Source organism: Eleutherodactylus coqui, chromosome 3 (assembly GCF_035609145.1).
Source record: "Eleutherodactylus coqui strain aEleCoq1 chromosome 3, aEleCoq1.hap1, whole genome shotgun sequence".
Lineage (NCBI taxonomy): Eukaryota > Metazoa > Chordata > Amphibia > Anura > Eleutherodactylidae > Eleutherodactylus > Eleutherodactylus coqui.
The window spans coordinates 202,017,004-202,036,882 of record NC_089839.1 but is presented as its reverse complement, the minus strand read 5'-3'; the positions used below and the strand labels follow the sequence as shown (position 1 = coordinate 202,036,882).

The 19,879-nt window shown below is 41.9% G+C and overlaps 1 protein-coding gene across 2 annotated transcripts in view; it reads left to right on the top strand.

The window, feature by feature from the left end:
- The window catches only part of SLC26A6 (solute carrier family 26 member 6), a 36,554-nt gene extending 17,358 nt beyond the window's left edge, over nt 1–19,196 (top strand). For both annotated transcript variants that reach the window (XM_066596803.1, XM_066596804.1), the window contains exons 8-20: nt 533–615; nt 2,873–3,020; nt 4,205–4,318; nt 6,389–6,466; nt 10,339–10,434; nt 13,065–13,171; nt 13,958–14,027; nt 15,292–15,384; nt 15,469–15,603; nt 15,996–16,193; nt 16,463–16,517; nt 18,258–18,397; nt 18,837–19,196. In XM_066596803.1, the coding sequence (XP_066452900.1) occupies nt 533–615; nt 2,873–3,020; nt 4,205–4,318; nt 6,389–6,466; nt 10,339–10,434; nt 13,065–13,171; nt 13,958–14,027; nt 15,292–15,384; nt 15,469–15,603; nt 15,996–16,193; nt 16,463–16,517; nt 18,258–18,397; nt 18,837–18,857 (1,338 nt within the window). In that variant the 3' untranslated portion in view covers nt 18,858–19,196. The remainder of the gene's footprint in view (nt 1–532; nt 616–2,872; nt 3,021–4,204; nt 4,319–6,388; nt 6,467–10,338; nt 10,435–13,064; nt 13,172–13,957; nt 14,028–15,291; nt 15,385–15,468; nt 15,604–15,995; nt 16,194–16,462; nt 16,518–18,257; nt 18,398–18,836) is intronic.
- The last annotated feature ends 683 nt before the right edge of the window (nt 19,197–19,879 follow it).

Sequence of the window (19,879 nt, the reverse complement as noted above, 5' to 3'; positions counted from 1 at the left end):
ATTGGAGTTCCTATAAAGCAGGGTGTCAAACTCCTTTTCAGCGAGCGCCACAACAGCCTTATGTTGTGTTCATTACTTTACGTAGTTTTTGTATCATCTGCAAATACTGATATTTTACTGTGCAATCCTTAATAAATATATTAAAAAGAGACCATTACTGCCCCCTGTGATACCCCACTGGTAACTGTGACCCCTCCAATACTGCCCCCTGTAGTACCCCACTAGTAACAGTGGCCCAATCAGAGTATGTACCCTTTATAACCACCTTCTGCTTTCTATCACTGAGCCAGGTATTTACCCACTCACACACTTTCTCACCCATTTTATATACCAACTCTTTAGGCAGCACAGTAATGCCCTTTAAGATAGCATTTCTATTGCATCAGGATCCTCTACAGATGAATAGTATTGATACTCAGGAGGTTTGTACATAAGTACGGTAGCTGCCATATGGATTTTGTTCAGCATCGGCGCTCCTCTATAACTAGTAAGTGTATATTGATCTTAATACAGTTATTGTCTCTATTACCAGCTAATTGTTGCCACTGGGATATCATATGGTATTAATCTGAATGGAGAGTATGGAGCGGACATTGTAGGAGACATCCCAACTGGGTAAGAAATGAATAATTAAGGGAGTCGTATGGGATTAGAAACACATTGCTGCTATGCTCTCACAACAGCGCCACCGCTGTCCTCAGGTTGTTTATCGATTGTGTGGTGGAAAAGACGGGTGGAACACTTCCTAGAGTAGATGTGGGTCCTCGTAAATAGTTCTTTCTGTGAGCCCAATGAGCTGTAGATAGAGGGAGCTTGGAGTGTGTGAATACTATATACAGTGGGCAAAGATCGCTGTACTCCAAAAACTGGTCAATGGGAAGATTCTCACAAGATAAAAAGGCAAAAACCATGGGCTATGGCGCAACCGTATTTGATTGAAATCAAGATACCATGGAATAAACCATTAAATCTCCTTTAATCCAAGAACTAACGTGTTTCAAGGCCTGTTGGCTTCTTCAGGCTGGAGGCCTACAGATCTACTCCCGAGGAAAGTCCCCCCAATTCCTCTGTAGGTGACACTAGTAACTCCCCATGGGAGCGTTGCGTAGGCATGTGCATCTGTAGAAGAGGCTACAAGCCTTGAAATGCGTATAGAATGAAGTGTTTTTCCAGTTTTGACAAGTCTGCGGGATAGGGAATAACTAGCTGATCAGAGGATGTCTGATTGCTGGATCCCACAAGAATGGGGGTCACTTGTTCCCCCTGTCCTCCTCACTACAGTTGGCTGCAGCCCTTGCAGTGAGGAAGGATTAATGGAGCTGTGGTCGCACAAGTGCAGTGCCGCCCTGTTCATTTACAATGGGACTGCTGGAGATAGCAGAGTACAAAGTGCTTGCCTATTGCTGTCAGCCCCATTGAAATAAATGGAGTGCACAAGCATGACCTGCGCTCCATTCAATGACGTTGCTGCGGGTAGTAGAAGCCACCGAGAAGGGATAGGGAAACTGGACCCCCATCGTTCCCAAGGTTTTTTTGAGGGTTGAAAACTTGAAAAAAACATGAGGTTTGGAGAGCCCTTTAAATGTGTTAAATTTTGGACTCTTGATTTTGCTCAAGTAAGGTTGCACCCCATCCCATGGTTTTTTACCTTCCTATCCCACAGCTTGTGTGTGATATTGCACCTCAGCTCAGTTTGCTGCAATGCATCTGAGTTATAACACTAGACAAGACCCATGGCCAGATGTGGTAGTTTTTCTCAAACATTTTAGCCATTTGATAATTATTTGAAATATCTAATTTACATACCAAAAAGGCTGGAAACATGACTGTCACCAGGACTGAACTGCTTCCCTTTTGGAACACTGTCATATCTGCTATTCAAAGCCAGCACCAGAGGACCTCACTGGATACAGAGTTATAGAGATCCTATTTAGTTCACTACCAGCTGCAAACCTTCATATACATTGAGCTCCCCCTAGTGGTGGATGCAAGCAGCCAAAACTTGAATTTACTAAGTTAGAAAAGCAACGCTTCCCATACAGATATAGGATTAATATATGAACTTTTGTATAATCCTGTATTCACACAGGATTTTTTTTTTTCCAGTGCGAGTTGTGTCTGATTCTAAGATGGCTAGAGCTCGCATGGAACAAGAACCCATTCATGCGAATGGGTTAATTCGCACATGGGATTTTTCTCTGGGACTGATAGCCGGAGTTAGAAAAATCGCTGCACGTCCTATTTTTGTGCAATTCTTCTTCAAGAATCGACCATTGTTTTCTATGGTAGCATAAACGAAAAAACTGATTGGAATTGCATGCCATGCAAGCTGCGTATGATTCTGATCTGTTTTTAATGCATATTACTATTGCAATAGTGCAAAAATAGCATAAAAATCACACTAAAAACAGTCAGTTTTTTACTGACCAAAATTGCACTCTCCCATAGCTGCTACCTGCAGCCAGTCCTAGGGAAGCTCACTGCATACAGATGAATACAGCTCCTATTTAGTTCATTACCAGCTGTATAACTTCATAGACAGTGAGCTCCACCTAGTGGTGAATGCAGGCAGCCAAAACGTTCAGTTAGAAAACAAGCACCCCCTATACTATTATATAATTAATCGGAATTAATCTAGTTTCTATGCACACCCCTAAGGGGAAACCTTGACTTTGAACCAGTCCGATTCTTTGCTTCTCCTAAGATGACTCTCACCAGCGGTGTTGGTGGCCACATGTCTTCCTTTTATAAAGTAATGTAACCCTGCATGAATCCATAATTGGCACCAACCTAGTTGGAGAGGTCACGTTTTAGGTTCCTCTAATATTCAGTTGAACGCATGTTATCATTAATCTTATTTTACTGTCTACAGGCTAAAAGCTCCTATTGTACCCAACACGGATCTGTTTGCCAGTGTGGTTGCGAATGCTTTTGCCATCGCTGTGGTTGTTTATGCTTTTACCATCTCTTTGGTTAAGATGTTCGCGGTTAAACACAGTTACAACGTGGACAGTAACCAGGTGAGGTTTTCTCTAATGAATTTCTACTTCCGCTTAAAAGTGGCTGAACTGCTTTGAAGCTTAATGACCTTATCCTCTGGATATGTCATCAATAGCTGATCATTGGGGTTCTGCTGACTATCAGCTGTTTTGATGTAGCGAGCTGCCTGCTTCCAGTATCACACAGTGGCCAAGGGTGGTACTGCAAGCTGAGTCCCATTCTCTTCAATCCAGTCTCAGCCAATCAAATATCGATGAACAATCCTGAAGATTGTTCATCAGTCATGAAAGTGGGACAAAAAGTTCAATCTTTCTGTTGTACATAGATTAAAAGTCATCACTTCTTTGCCATCCACAGTTAGAGGGAAAAACTTGGGGCTTTAGAGCAATTCTGATAATTATCAAAGCATTAGGAAATTGCTATTTTTTATCAGTTTTCGAATGCCATGTTTCAAGTAGAGGCAGATCATTCAACTACTATGGAGCCAAGGGTAGGAGAGGGACTTGTGCAAACGTATTAACCCGCTTTCCAAGACACTGCTACCTGCAGTCACTAATACAAGTCCAGAAGTCAGTAGGAACCAGCTGCATAGCTCTACAACCCCGCCTTCGCTGACTCTAGTGCAGCTTTTGTGTTTAACCTCCCCCATCCCATTCCACCCTTAGATTTGTTTCTTAACTCTGAGAATCTGTCAAGTGGGTGGAGGAAACATTGACAGTTTATAGAGAAGACCACCCACTTGACAGAAACTTAAAGATCAGTATTGGAGAACGGTGGGAATAGACACATTGCATGAACTAAAACTGCAACCGCCCGTGTGAATAAACCCTAAATGTAACTACTCCTTACTATGGCTGTGGAGCCTTATGCACTATGAGAGGCTTTTTCCCCCTTCCACTTCTTTAGCACAGAGTTTCCTGCCTTGAAGGGTGGCTAGGGTGCCGGGCAGGGCTGGCAGAGCTGTGTCGCCCCCTAGGAGTTGCGGCGTAGAGATGCGCACTGGAGCATAGAATCCAAGATGACACCCGCTGTCTTTCCTCTGCCAAGCGCTGGCCCCATTCTGCTGGAAAAGTGGAAAGACAGTCCTTCTGTGTCCTGACCTCATTGCGGGCCGCATAAAATCACATGGTGGACTGTATTCGGAGCGCTAGCCTTGAATTTGACACGTGTTTATAGATATTAATGTTCTGTATTTCTATTGCAGGAGCTCATAGCTCTGGGGCTGAGCAATTCATTTGGAAGCTTTTTCCAGTGTTTTACTATCGGAACAGCCATGTCACGGAGCCTGGTGCAGGAGAGCACAGGAGGAAACAGTCAGGTGCGGATTCCAGGTTCATGGAGTTATTTTCTAATTCACAGGGGCAGTATTATAGTAGCTATATTCTCGTACATAGGAGGAAGTATTATAGTAGTTATATTCTTGTACATAGGAGCAGTATTATAGTAGTTATAGTCTTGTACATAGGGGGCAGTATTATAGTAGTTCTATTCTTGTAAATAGGAGGCAGTATTATAGTGGTTATATTCTTCTACATGGGGGCAGTATTATAGTAGTTATATTCTTGTACATGGGGGGCAGTATTATAGTGGTTATATTCTTCTACATGGGGGCAGTATTATAGTAGTTATATTCTTGTACATGGGGGGCAGTATTATAGTGGTTATATTCTTCTACATGGGGAGCAGTATTATAGTAGTTATATTCTTGTACATGGGGGGCAGTATTATAGTAGTTATATACTTGTACATAGGGGGCAGTATTATAGTAGTTATATTCTTGTACATTGGGGACAGTATTATAGTAGTTATATTCTTGTACATTGGGGACAGTATTATAGTAGTTATATTCTTGTACATAGGAGGCAGTATTATAGTAGTTCTATTCTTGTAAATAGGAGGCAGTATTATAGTGGTTATATTCTTCTACATGGGGGCAGTATTATAGTAGTTATATTCTTGTAAATAGGAGGTAGTATTATTGTAGTTGTATTCTTGTACATAGGGAGCAATATTATAGTAGTTATATTCTTATACATAGGGAGCAGTATTATAGTAGTTGTATTCTTGTACATAGGGAGCAGTATTATAGTAGTTGTATTCTTGTACATAGGGAGCAGTATTATAGTAGTTATATTCTTGTACATAGGGAGCAGTATTATAGTAGTTATATTCTTGTACATAGGGAGCAGTATTATAGTAGTTATATTCTTGTACATAGGGAGCAGTATTATAGTAGTTATATTCTTGTACATAGGGAGCAGTATTATAGTAGTTATATTCTTGTACATAGGGAGCAGTATTATAGTAGTTATATTCTTGTAGTTAGGGCGGCAGTATTATACTAGTTATATTCTTGTAGTTAGGGTGGCAGTATTATACTAGTTATATTCTTGTAGTTAGGGCGGCAGTATTATACTAGTTATATTCTTGTAGTTAGGGCGGCAGTATTATACTAGTTATATTCTTGTAGTTAGGGCGGCAGTATTATAGTAGTTATATTCTTGTACATAGGGAGCAGTATTATAGTAGTTATATTCTTGTACATAGGGAGCAGTATTATAGTAGTTATATTCTTGTACATAGGGAGCAGTATTATAGTAGTTATATTCTTGTACGTAGAGGCAGTATTATAGTAGTTATATTCTTGTACATAGGAGGCAGTATTATGGTAGTTATATTCTTGTACATAGGAGGCAGTATTATAGTAGTTATATTCTTGTACGTAAAGGCAGTATTATAGTAGTTATATTCTTGTACGTAGAGGCAGTATTGTAGTAGTTATATTCTTGTACGTAGAGGCAGTATTGTAGTAGTTATATTCTTGTACATAGGGGGCAGTATTATAGTAGTTATATTCTTGTATGTAGGGGTAAGTATTATAGTAGTTATATTCTTGTACATAGGGAGCGGTATTATAGTAGATATCGCTCCCCCGCGTACAAGAATATAACTACTATAATGCTGTTCCTATGTACAAGAATAGAGGTACCATAATATCGCTCCCCCGCGTACAAGAATATATTATAGTAGTTATCTTCTTGTACAAAGGGGGCAGTATTATAGTAGTTATATTCTTGTACATAGGAGGCAGTATTATAGTAGATATATTCTTGTACACAGAGGAGGCAGTATTATAGTAGTTATATTCTTGTACACAGAGGAGGCAGTATTATAGTAGTTATATTCTTGTACACAGAGGAGGCTACATTATCAATTAGATATTTTAGAAATTAAACTTTCCTAGAGAATCCATTTAGGGTTTCTGTTCTCCCACATAATCAGAAGCTATATTTCAAGGCACATGACCAAGTATGCTGCTTATGCCATTTATATCTGTATGAACCTCCTGATCCTTCATCCAGCACTAATCCCTCTTCTTTGTGTTCAGGTCGCCGGAGCTGTATCTTCCTTGGTTATCCTAATCATCATTCTTAAAGCTGGCGAGCTGTTTGCGTTCCTGCCAAAAGTGAGTTCAATTTCATCACGGTGAGTTTTTCATAAAACAACTTTTGTCCTCTGCAGTAAAGCGTCCTGTGATGGGTTAAGATAGTTTAACCTGTATGAGCTAGGGAATGAGAGTTTGCATACAATGATGGATATTGTGAAGCTATTGTTACTGTAAGAACATGGAGCCTTTATAGTATTATGTAAACATATTAATGGGTCACACGCTGTTACAAAAGGATTATATAATTGTACTATTGACCTTACTCTGTATGTAAAAAATTCACTGGGGCAGCAGAATCAACTAGATGGAAGTAAATCTTTCACTGTGAGGATTCTTCTATACTCATAAAACTTAACTTTTAATAAATTATTTGCTAAAAGACTTCATGCAAAGCCTGACACAAACAACGCACAAACATAAAATACCAAAAAGGTATATAATTGCCATGCACCTTAATGACCAGGAAGCATGGAGCCAAGGGGGGAGAACATATAACCCCTAGTACATACAAAGGAGGGATAATCCAATCTCTTGTATAGAGGACTAAAATTAAGTCTCTATAACTTATTTCGAAGATAATTGCCTCTACCCTCCACTAATAGTATCCCATGATCCTATCTTGTTGTAAGGATCAATTACAAGTAGTACCAGATCTATCCTAAACGGATGATATATCCATAAAAAAACTGCTCTGATAGTCTGAATTTATTCGGGTTTAGAAATATATCCATGAATGGATTACGAACACCGAATACGGAGTTCAACGCGTTTCCACCGTAAGTGCACGGTTTCGTCAGGAACCACTAAGTAGCAGCGTAGTTAGATGGTTGCTCTAGTTTAGCCCTCTATGATCTTTAGGACCAACTCTCAATAGGATAGAGAATCAGGAGTACAAATCAATTAGAGCTGGAACTAGTTAAGCCAGCGTACAAACCCGCCACCTCTATCTAAACAGGAATCAAAATAACAAACAGGTAGTACCACGAGCCCGTATGGTAGGCTGGCGGCTAATGATTTTTTTATGTATATATCATACTACTTTTTTGTCTCTATATAAGAGATTGGATTATCCCTCCTTTGTATGTACTAGGGGTTATGTGTTCTCCCCCCTTGGCTCTATGCTTCCTGGTCATTAAGGTGCATGGAAGTCTTTTAGACGGATAATTTATTAAAAGTTAAGTTTTATGAGTCTAGAAGAATCCTCACAGTGAAAGAGTTACTCTGTATGTAATTAACACACATTTTTTTTCTATCTTTTATTATTGTCATTTCAATATTATATGAATCTTTGGCCATTTTAAACACAGTAGAACTCACAATATAGGATGAGATGAAGCCTAGAATTGTTAGTTTTTGCATAGCTCTATAGAATTCAAGAAAAGTTTTTAAAACTTTAATTTCCATGCATTGGCTGCCTAGTTCTTGACTATAATGCCAAAATTACAGTGCAGCTGCCTTTTAATAATGCCCCCCTGTGTACAAGAATATAACTACTATAATACTGCCCCTATGTACAAGAATATAACTACTATAATACTGCCCCCTATGTGCAAGAATATAACTACTATAATACCGCCTCCTATGTACAAGAATATAACTACTATAATACTGTCTCCTATGTGCAAGAATATAACTACTATAATACCGCCTCCTATGTACAAGAATATAACTACTATAATACTGCTCCTATGTGCAAGAATATAACTACTATAATACTGCCTCCTATGTGCAAGAATATAACTACTATAATACTGTCTCTATGTACAAGAATATAACTACTATAATACCGCCTCCTATGTGCAAGAATATAACTACTATAATACTGCCCCCTATGTGCAAGAATATAACTACTATAATACTGCCTCCTATGTACAAGAATATTATTACCATAATACCTCCTCCTATGTACAAGAATATAACTACTATAATACTGCCTCCTATGTACAAGAATATAACTACTATAATACTGCTCCTATGTGCAAGAATATAACTACTATAATACTGCCTCCTATGTGCAAGAATATAACTACTATAATACTGCCTCCTATGTACAAGAATATTATTACCATAATACCTCCTCCTATGTACAAGAATATAACTACTATAATACTGCCTCCTATGTACAAGAATATAGCTACTATAATACTGCCTCCTATGTACAAGAATATAGCTACTATAATACTGCCTCCTATGTACAAGAATATAGCTACTATAATACTGCCTCCTATGTACAAGAATATTATTACCATAATACCGCCTTCTATGTACAAGAATATAACTACTATAATACTGCCCCCTATGTACAAGAATATAACTACTATAATACTGCCCCCTATGTACAAGAATATAACTACTATAATACTGCCCTCTATGTACAAGAATATAACTACTATAATACTGCCCCCTATGTACAAGAATATAACTACTACCGGTATAATACTGCCCCCTATGTACAAGAATATAACTACTATAATACTGCCCCCTATGTACAAGAATATAACTACTACCGGTATAATACTGCCTCCTATGTACAAGAATATAACTACTATAATACTGTACCCATGTACAAGAATATAACTACTATAATACTGCCCCCTATGTACAAGAATATAATTACTACCGGTATAATACTGCCTCCTATGTACAATCAAACTGTTAGTTAAACATAGCAATGGGGATAGTAAGCCTGTCAGGATTAAGTACATTTATGTATCAAATATAGGTTGCTTTTTTAAAGAGGGAATGCTATTTACAATGCAAGATTCGCAGATTTTACGACTCTGGACTATAGAATTACCGATTAGTCCAGATAGTGTTGACAAAACCAAACTATCACTAAATGGTGTGTTTACTTCTACATTTCAGTGCATGTAAGACTGGATGGATGTCTGGATTAGCAGGTGCCGGCCCATTGGAAGCGTTTACTTTTTACTTGACTTTTTTCTTTTAAAAAGGATTGTTTTCTGCTGTGACTCTTCTGTGTTTGCTAGATCTAAGCTAATATACAGGGTGTCTCAAAAAATGTAAAAATATCCATATAGAATGAAAATGCTTTGGCAGACGGTGATCCATAGAAACTGCAAGAAAAGGGGAAAACCCGTTAGACCATGTGACCAACATGCCGGCCATTTTGAATGCCGCCATTTTGGATTCAACTATAATTTTTCCAATGGGAAGATAGGTGTGTGATAAATCACACTGGCAGAGAATTTCACCAGAAAAGCAATGACCTGCTTCATTTTAACATAACTTTATTTGTTCCCATGATAACAATGCTTTTTTTTAAAAAAAAAAACAGGCAATGTGAATGATGACGTTTTCTCAAGCAGAACAGGCTGAAATTATGTTTATGTCCGATGAACAAAGCCTATGTGTCATCACTGCAGATTTCAATCAACACCACCCAACCAGATCTCCTATTACCCACAGTGCAGTTGCCAAACTTCTTTCCAAATTTTGAAATTCCGGTTGTGTTGCTGATTAACCAAAATCTCTGTTAAAATGAAGTGCACCATTGTTTTTCTGGTGACATTCTCTGCCAGTTTGATATATCGCATATCTACCTTTCCATTGGAAAAATTAGAGTTGAATCCAAGATGGCGGCATTCAAAATGGCCGTCATGTTGGTGACATTGCCTAATAGGTTTCCCCCTTTCCTCGCAGCTTTTATACAAAATTGGATCAATGTCTGTCAAACAGTTTTTATTCTATATGGGTGCTTCCACACTTTTGAGACACCCTGTACAGTTGCTCCCATTGGTCAATATTCTCAAGATCTGTGCTCGCTGTCAGGGAACAGTTACATGTCGATCTACATGCAGAAGCCATGTAAATAGACCATCCTCAATTTTGAGCTAAATTCTTAATTCTATATTTTTCTACTCACACAGGCTATTCTGGCATCGGTGGTCGTGGTGAATTTAAAGGGAATCTACAAACAGTTCAACGATATTCCAGCGCTATGGAAATCAAACAGAATTGATCTGGTATGAAATGTTCCATCATTATTTCTGACTTATGTTTCTTTAAAGGGCCACTAACTCTCTAATTTAGAGTTTATAAACTAACAGGTGTATTATAAATGGAGCAGCTGGTAAGGGTCATATCTATATACACTGAATGACCACTTTATTATAGACTTCATCTAGTAGCGCATTGGATTTACTTTGGCCTTCAGAACTGCAACAATGCATAATGACATCCATCCACAGGCATCAGAGGACCTAGGTGTACCAAGAAAACCTTCCCCACATCATTACTGCACCTCCACCAGCCTGACAGGAAGGGTCATTGATTCATGGTACTTGCGCCAAATTCTGACATCCCATCAGCATGGTGCACAGAAGTCTGGATTTGTCTGACTAGGAGATGGTTTTCCACTGCTCAGTGATACAATTTTTGTGCTCTTGCGCCCCCCCTCCTCCCCCTGGGAGTCTCGCCTTTCTTTTTCTTTTGGCGCTGGAATTGGTCGCCTGTTGTTATACACCATCTGTGTTAAGGAATGACATATTACCATGTTTCCCCGAAAATAAGACACTGTCTCATATTAATTTTTGCCCCAAAGGGAGCACAGTGTCTTATTTTCGGGGAAGGGGGGCTTATACTCACCTGGTCCGCAGCGTCCCGATGGTCTCCACAGAGTCCTCCCTGTCTCCCATCTCAGCTTCTTCTGGTGACGGGGCTTTGAATATCCCGCCTTCAGCAAAGGCTCGATGAGCCAATTATAGCCACTCAGTTAATTACAGCACTGAATGACTGTGATTGGCTCATTGAGCGCCAGCTGTGATTGGCTGCTGGCGCTTGATGAGCCAATCACAGCGCTCGCTTTGCTGAAGGCGGGGTATTCAAAGCCCCGTCACCAGAAGAAGCTGGGATGGCAGACGGGGAGAACTCTGCAGTTTGCCGCAGTGCCGCCGGAGACCTTTGGGACGCCGCAGACCAGGTGAGTATTGAGAGATAGATATTTTCTTTTTGGGCAGGATAGCTAGGTCTTATTTTCGTGGGTGGCCTTATCTTTCAAGCCTCCCCCGAAAAACCGAGGTAGGTCTTACCATCGGGGTAGGAACTACTTTTGGGGAAACGCGGTATGTGTTTAGACACATTAGTTGGAGCAGCAGCATTGCATTGGACTGCAGTTTGCTTTACTGTGCAGAGTGCCCCTTCATGAGAGCGATTCCTGACATCAGCGAAAGGGGTCAGAGGAGGATCAGTTGTTTACGTCCACAGGATCCCATTTCGCTGGTTGTTTTTCCTAGATCAAACTATTCTCGGTATACTCTCCACTCCGCTGCATGAGAAAACCCTACGAGGTGGGTAGTTAAATCCTGGGCCGGCTAGTCTAGCACCGATGAGCAGATCTCGTTGGAAGTCACGCTGATTGCTGGATTTTCCCATCTAAGGTGGATTCACACTGAAACTAATTCACGGAAAACTTGTCACGTGATTTTATGCTGCACTCCGGGGTGAATTTCCATACAGCTAAGTGCCAATCGTGAGAGGGCCGGGGCTCTAATAAAGGGACCATTCAGTGTAGGGCTGGTGAAAGCTGAACGGGTATTAGTGTATCTTGACGCCACCAGGAATTCCTGGTGGAGTCCAGATTGACGGGGGTGACGCCCCCTGGACCTGGTTGGCTGGAGTGCTTCTTCGCCTTCAGATCCAGCAAGGCCACTAAACTGATTTAGACAAGGCATACAGCGGGTGCTGCCGCTGCATCCCCACATGGCCGAGGTGCAAGTGCGTTCCCCAGCGGCGGCACAGAAGAGACTGCACTTCTCAGCTGTCAGCAGGGGATTGGCCATCAGGGATGACACAGGCGGCCACCGTCACAGAATACACAGAGGCGACAGTGCGACGGAGCACAGAGGGCAGCGCCGGCATGGAGCACGCAGCCGACGGGCTGGATGACACTGTGAGTCGACGGGCAGGACAGAGGCATTTGGCGGCTGACGACAAGGAGGCAGCCAGTGGGTGGTAAGCATAGCTGAAATCCTGGGGCGGACGGAGCACACACGCTGCAGCAGCTGGATTGAATTGTGGCTGCCCTGGAAGCTTAGGCAGACGGTTCCTTGGCTTCTTACCCATACTTCATTACCTGTAAATGCTGTCATGTTACATGTAAAATGGCAGCATTTACAGGTATTCATGTAAGGCTAAGAAGTAAAGGCACCTTCAGCCTCAACCTGCAGCGCTGCCACTAATCAATCCACAGTGTGCAGCTAGGACCTTCCACGCTTGACCCTAGCGGGAGCTGGGGGTGTGGGAGGGGCGTTCCCTAGCTTCCGGTGGCGTCAAGATACACTAATACCAGATACTAGCCACATTTATACATCTGTAATACAGATAAGTGTCCCAGGCTGTTACAGACTAAATGCGTCCAGCATACATTTGTCTGCCATCAGCTTGAATGTCTCTGGAGATAAGTGACATTACCTAGTGATCCTGGGGGACAGGAGGTTTTCTGGGCTTGTGGTCAGTTAATCAGAAAGCCTGGTATATAAGAACAAAAGATGATCTTCAAATGTATGTCAAGTGTATATATTCTAAAAGACGAAGTTTCACCAGTTTGTTACGGAGCAGTACGTTTCTATACTTTTGACATGTCCTCCTCTTACAGGTTGTTTGGTTAGTGACGTTTACGTCTACCATACTCTTGAACTTGGACCTGGGGCTGGTTGTGTCGGTAGCGTTTTCCCTCTTGACCGTCATCTTCAGGACACAATGGTTAGTACTGGTTATTCGCCACAAAACATACGCAGATTTAACGGTAGATGTGGCAGAGTTGAGTTTGTCATTGCCTCACTTATTTTGGCATTATCACTTGATAGGCTGTAGAATGTTAACTTGCAGTCCTATGTAAGGGCCGATAAATAGTTCACATTCCCACATCTATCAGGAATCTGAACGATTTTAGTTCAGTGTAAGGGTGGTTTCACACGGGCGATATAATCGCGTGATGCGAGAGTGAGTAAAAAAGCTGATTTATGAAACCAATGATTTTCAATGGCTACCTTCCCATCTGCGATGTTTTCCCTGATGCGAGAACAAAAAAATTGCGGCATGCTCTATCTTTCAGCGATGTGCAGGTTTGTTTTTTGTTTTTTTTTAATCTCCCATGTTTCCCTATGGGCCTTCCTTTTAATTGCAACCAAAATGCTGAATGCAGAAAACTAAATGAGGGATTGGCGTGTAAACAGGCAGACCCTCCTTTATGAACGACTGCCTGTTTACTGTGAATGGAGCTGGATGGGCCAGAATGATCCCGGCCCACACCGCCTCCATCACTGAGTGATCCTCATTCCTGTGTAAAAGCAGAGGAGTGATTATTGCTGGGGTGACCTTTTGGGCATCTGCACCCCAGAAGTCATCCAGTGTAAAAGGGCCTGAAAACCCCAGCTGTGTTGGTCCTATCATAAAGCAGCAGTGCAGGAAAGTCTTCTTTGATCCTAGTCACCAGAGTGAAATCCTTGGGATCATCTACAAGTGATCTGATGATCTGTTTCCTCACAGGCCTCACTACTCTCTGCTCGGGCGAGTCTCCGTTACGGATATTTACAGAGATGTGTCCCAGTATAAACAGGTAAAGGGTGCTATTACACAAATACTAGCGACTACCACTGGCTCTCGCGTTTCTCTGACAATTTAAAGGGGCTTTTCAGGCAAATTTTATTGATGACCTATCCTCCCTTCTCCTGAGCCAGCTTCCTTCTCAGTTAGAGGTATTTCCATCTTCATCCACTGGACGGGTGAAAACTGATAGATCGGTGGGGGTCCAACTTCCTAGACCTTGGCCTATCCAGGGAACTGGGTCTGCTTGGTCTCCAAGGGAACGGAACGGAGGGGAGGTCATGCAGGCATACTGCTGCTCTGTTAACCCTTTGCAATCCAATTTTGGATCCAGGGTTTGCTAGGGAGTTTTCTTTCTGCCATTATACAATGATGCCACCTGCTGGCTAGAGCCAGTATTGCGGTATTGGACATGTTAGACAGGCCCCTGACAACAGAGCGGCCAGTAATATACAGTAAGAATACCCTGCCGGAAGCTGTACAGCCTTCAATCAGAATTTCTTTTTAGACGTCAGACAGTGGGTTGGAAAGGGTTAATTTCAATGAAAACGCTAGAGATTGCAGAGCATAAAGCAGAAAGCTGTATAGGTCATTAATAGGTGATCGTCAGGGGTCTGCCGCTCTGGACACTCAGCTAATCTCTGCTCCTCGCATTCACTGCAGTGGGGCAGGACGCCCGCATTGGGGTCAGAGTTGGAAATGCAATAAAAGGTATTGCTCCCACTAACGGAGCTGTCAAAATCCTGCCTGCTGCAGTGAGTATTGGGACTGAGATCAGTCGATCGATGGAGGTCCCAAGCGGCAGACTCCTGACATTCAACTGTTGGTAATCAATACTGCAAAGGGTTAAATACCAGAGCTATTAGAATATCGCCTGTGCCCAGCAGGTGGTGATATTCGCCATCATTCCCCCTACATATATACTATAGTTATAATGGGACATAAACTAGCAGTTCAGTAGAATAAAGTTGTAATAAGGGCGTAGCTTTAGCGGATGCAGATGTGGTGGTCACAGACCCTAGAGCCTGGGAGGACCCAAAGGCTCTGCTGATACATAAGATGACACCAGTATTATAAATGGGAGGAGGGACTGTAGGTGTAGTTATACTTTCCTTCACTTGGAACACAAATTTGCTTTTCTGCTCTAGTACTTTGTATACTAAGGTTAAGTAAATTGCTGGTGCCCCCTCCTTTTGCACCCAGGGCACATGCCCACTCTGACGTTTGCCCCTGTTGAATGTTTTATGTTATATGTCCTTTTAACGTGTATCACACAGGCTCTTGAGATCCCTGGTATAAAGATCTTCAGGTCTTCCTGCACCCTTTACTTTGCCAATGCCGAATTATATGCAAATGCTGTTAAAACGATGGTAGGTGCATAGACTTGTAAGAATATGTCCCGTGTCTCCTCTCTCATTTGCATAGGTGTGAAAAATAAATCTGTCTCCTTACAGTGCGGTGTAGATGTGGATAAACTTATTGAGTTGAAGAAGAAGGAGGCTAAAAAGAAGAAACTGCAGGAAAAGGCCAAGAAAGAGGCAAAGAAAGGCTTAAAGGAAAATAAGAATTCTGAGGACACAAAGGAAAAAGTATGTGTTCCGATTCTGCAAGTGAAAGCGTGTTACACGAGGAAGGCAATTTAATGGGTGTGCTTACCTTTGGGCACTAATGTATAGTTTAGGTATTCTCTACATAAAAAATCAGATTGTACATACATTATATTACTAATCATGTATTGATTCGGTATTGTACTCCAGAGCTGCATTCACAATTCTGCTGGTTGCCATTTAACAGCCACACCCCTAAGAGCTGCACGGTCAGACGATGTATTCCCCAGCATCTTTATCATATATTTTCATTACCCCTTTCTCTGTGTTGCTCATTATCACTTTGTATTCATTCTCTGATATATAAACGACATCAATTTTAACCTCTGGTTGTTGTTGATGCATTCCTAACTTCACTTCTTGTGTACCCCCAGGCACATGAGCTTGAGTACATCTATCCTCACAGCCCTTCAGTCGGAGGAGCAGGGATTGAACAAGTTGTAGTTAATGAAGTAGTCGAAGAGGCCACATTAAATAGTGCGGAATCCTACAAATGTCCCTTCCACTCGCTTATCCTGGATCTGAGTACTGTCAGCTTTGTGGACACTGTCAGCATTAAGGTCTTGAAAAATGTAAGTCATGTATGACTTGTATGTTATGTTGTACTGTTCTCTCCCCCTTCACATATATGAAACCTAGAGGGACAAAAACATTGGTGTCCTACTTCCTTTCCATTTCCAGTAGTCGATTTACCAGACCACAGCAAGTCTAAGAGCCTCATGGAAGAGTCCTTACTGCCCCCACTGCTTCCTTTCCCATGGTCATTGAGTTCAATGATAAAATGCTGGTTGTCTACATTCGCCACTAGGGGGAGCTCACAACAGTATTTTTTATCTTCTAGATATTTCGTGATTTTCAAGAAATTGATGTAACCATCTATCTGGTTGGGTGCCACGGTAGGTAATAATGGCGGCTGATACACTGATGTACCAAAAGTAGTGTGACAGAAACTAATATCATGTAGGAACCTCCCCCCCCCCATCCTCTAGCCCGGAGAAGTGCAGCAACTTGACATGGCATCAATTCCATAAGTGGACAGTTGATGTCTGGAGGGATGTGGAGTCGTCTGCATAGCCACCCAGAGCCCCATGGTATTTGTAGATGCAGGATCTCTGGTGCGAATGGCCCTCTCAACCACATCCCATAACATGCCGGTTGCACCATTCATAGGAACTCTCCAGGATGCTCCTCACCAATTCTAGACAACTTGGGCCTGATGACACTGTGCATTATTCTGCTGGAATATCCCATCATTGTGGGGGGACATGAAGTCCAAGAAGGGCTGCAAATGGTCACCAAGCTGTGAAACCTAACAGGCATCGGTCAATGATGTGTTTAGGTGGTGCAATCAACCCATACCATGAGAACGCACTGCACACCAGTATAGAGTCACCACCAGCCTGCACACTGCTTTGTTGACAACTGGGGTCCATGACTTCATGGGGTCTGCGCCACACATGAACCGTACAATCAGCCCGAAACAATTGATACCGTGACTCATGGGACCACCCCACATGCTGCCAGCCCTCTAGGGTCCAGTTAGTAATCTCACGAGTGCTGTGTCCGGTCATGTGGTGATAACAGAGACGCTCTGGTGGGTCTTCTGCTCCCGTATCCCATGGAAACTTCAGAACGTTACGCTGATCTGCAGGATATACATGTGGGGTCTCCTGCAGTGAACGTGAATGTGATTTCTGCCGGAGTCTCTTATCTGTTCACACGGCCAATTCTAGCCGGGCGCAGATGTCCCAATCATTAAGCACCTGTGGGCGGACACTGTGCTGTCCACTGTTGGTGGTAATGCCTTCTATGGTGTATTCCCGGTACACGTGATGCTGTGGATCAAGGAATATTAAATGCCCGCACACCTTTAGAAATGAAATGTTCCATCCATTTGGTGCCCACTGCCACTCCTTGTTTGAACTCTGATAATTCACATCACTTACCCATGAGTACACTGGCCAGGGTTCAACCTCATTCACAAGATAACCCCTCACAACTTATACAGGTGAGGGCGCTCCCGAGCATTACCGGGGGTAACTCCTTTTCAACAACTTGCATACCGCTATCCCGCGACTTCTGGCACGTCAGTGTATGTTGTAATTTTCTTCTTAGCTGGTGGTGGCAGAAAGGAACTACACAGTCTACAGATATGGTAGGGGTTCTGGATTTGATATGGGTAATGATGAGTGGCGACGACACTGACGCGGACACCTGGATGTCTAAAATTATCAATACCTAGGGTTTAACTGGACTAGCAGAGTAACAGAGGAGCCTCTGGTAGATTCAGGCTCTGACTCAATAATGAGCCCCAAAAGTCAGGCAGAAGCCAACCCCATTTGAACGCGACCCATGGAGATAATCACTTACCACAAGGGCCTATTTTGTATGTGATGATACACAATCTATTACATGCAATTGATTATCTTTCCTGCCTGCTATTGCATGACATGGTGACTACAAAGATTAGGATGCGCTTAGAACAGGACGCGCACATACTCTGTATAGACGGAGGGTGAGACCCCAGAATTATTACTTCTGGTGGGCTCAAAGAACCTCAGTTTGAGTGTCTTAAGACCAGACAGACTGTTCTGCTAAGTAACTTTCAGATACTCTAATATGTGTATATTTCACAGAGAATGTTCTGGAACAGCTGGAATGTGGGAATTTCTTCAGTAAAACGATCACCAAACACCAGTTATTCTCCTCCATCGACGATGCTGTCATTTATATTACAAGGATTCATTCTAAGAATCCTGTAGAAGAAGAAGAACAAGTAAGTGTTTGTTGATGTCTTAGCTGAAAAGAATAATTTCTCACAAACTGCAATAAGCTGTATAGATAAAAGTACTCATTCACTCCAGTGTGTAGTTAATGTTTAACTACACACCAATTTTGGATTCAGGGTTTCCTAGGGGGCTTTCTTGTTCTGTCATTATACAATGGCACGATCTGCTTGCTAGAGCCAGTACTGCAGTATGTGACATGCTGGACAGGCCCCCGACGACAGAGCGGCCAGTAATATACAGTAAGAATACCCTGCCGGACGTCTTTCGCTATCGTAGCTGTACAGGCTTCAATCAGAATGTTGGAAGATGTCAGACAGTGGATTGGAAAGGGTTAAACACTTCAGTCTTCAAAGCAAACTGTAAAGTATTTTTATATCGATTGAATGGACATGATAAAGCATTTAAAAATCCTCTTATTTATTGCAGTCTTGGAATACGAGGATATAGGATCAACAATCTCCTAGCAGCACTTGAATACACAGGCTATGGGTCTTCCATGGATGTTGTGGCTGCATCAACATGCCTGAGGAAGGCGCTTCCTAGTGGCCAGTTGATGTTATACACGATGTTTCTTTTTTTTTTATTTTTGGAAAGGAACAAAAGGATCCATCCACTTCTATCACAACTGATGAGGATAAAACACACAGATGGGAGGCCTTATAGTAAACTACCATAATATGGTGCTACCATTTGAAGGCCGACAGGTACACTGTGTCGTCTTAAGATTTTTTACTGGAACATTTTGATATACATGTCAAATTGAATAAAACTTATTTTTCATGCTTATGTTACCGTCTGTTCTGTTATGTAATTTGCATGCATCAAGAAATCTCTGTAGCAGAAGTATGACTCTGGGGGTGGCACCAATATTGGAGTTCATAAAGTATACAAAAAGTGCTTTGGGGTGTACGCCAAGCTTACTAACAAAAACTAACACCAAAATTTCCCAAAGGACAAGAAACACCCCGGTTGAATATCCTCATTAAAATCTAACTTTTATTGAACTAAATTACAATACTAAGAGGCACAGCAAATAGAAATACAAAAAGCTGCCTAGCAAAGTGGGGAGCGCTGAGCCACCTATCATATGTATCATCCAATGCTGCTGCAATCTGCTGTATACTGTGCTCTATAGAGCTCTACTACATAGCTAGTAGCTAGATAAGATATCAAGGTCACTGCTGCAGACTAATCACTCTGACTAATCGCCAGATCTGGGTGTTTTAAACTTTTTTATTTATCCATCCATGTAGCTGTCTGAGGTCTTGTTTTTTTTGCAGGAAGGGTGGTATTTCCCAATGGCGCTATTTTTAATGTACCAGATGATGTACTGAAAAAAAGTACTTTTTAAAAATGTGGAGTGAAATTGGGAAGAAAAAACGCAATTCTGCCATCTTGGGGGGGGGGGGTGTCTTACAGCATTCACACTGCAGCAAAAATGACATAACTTTATTCTGTGGATCAGTACA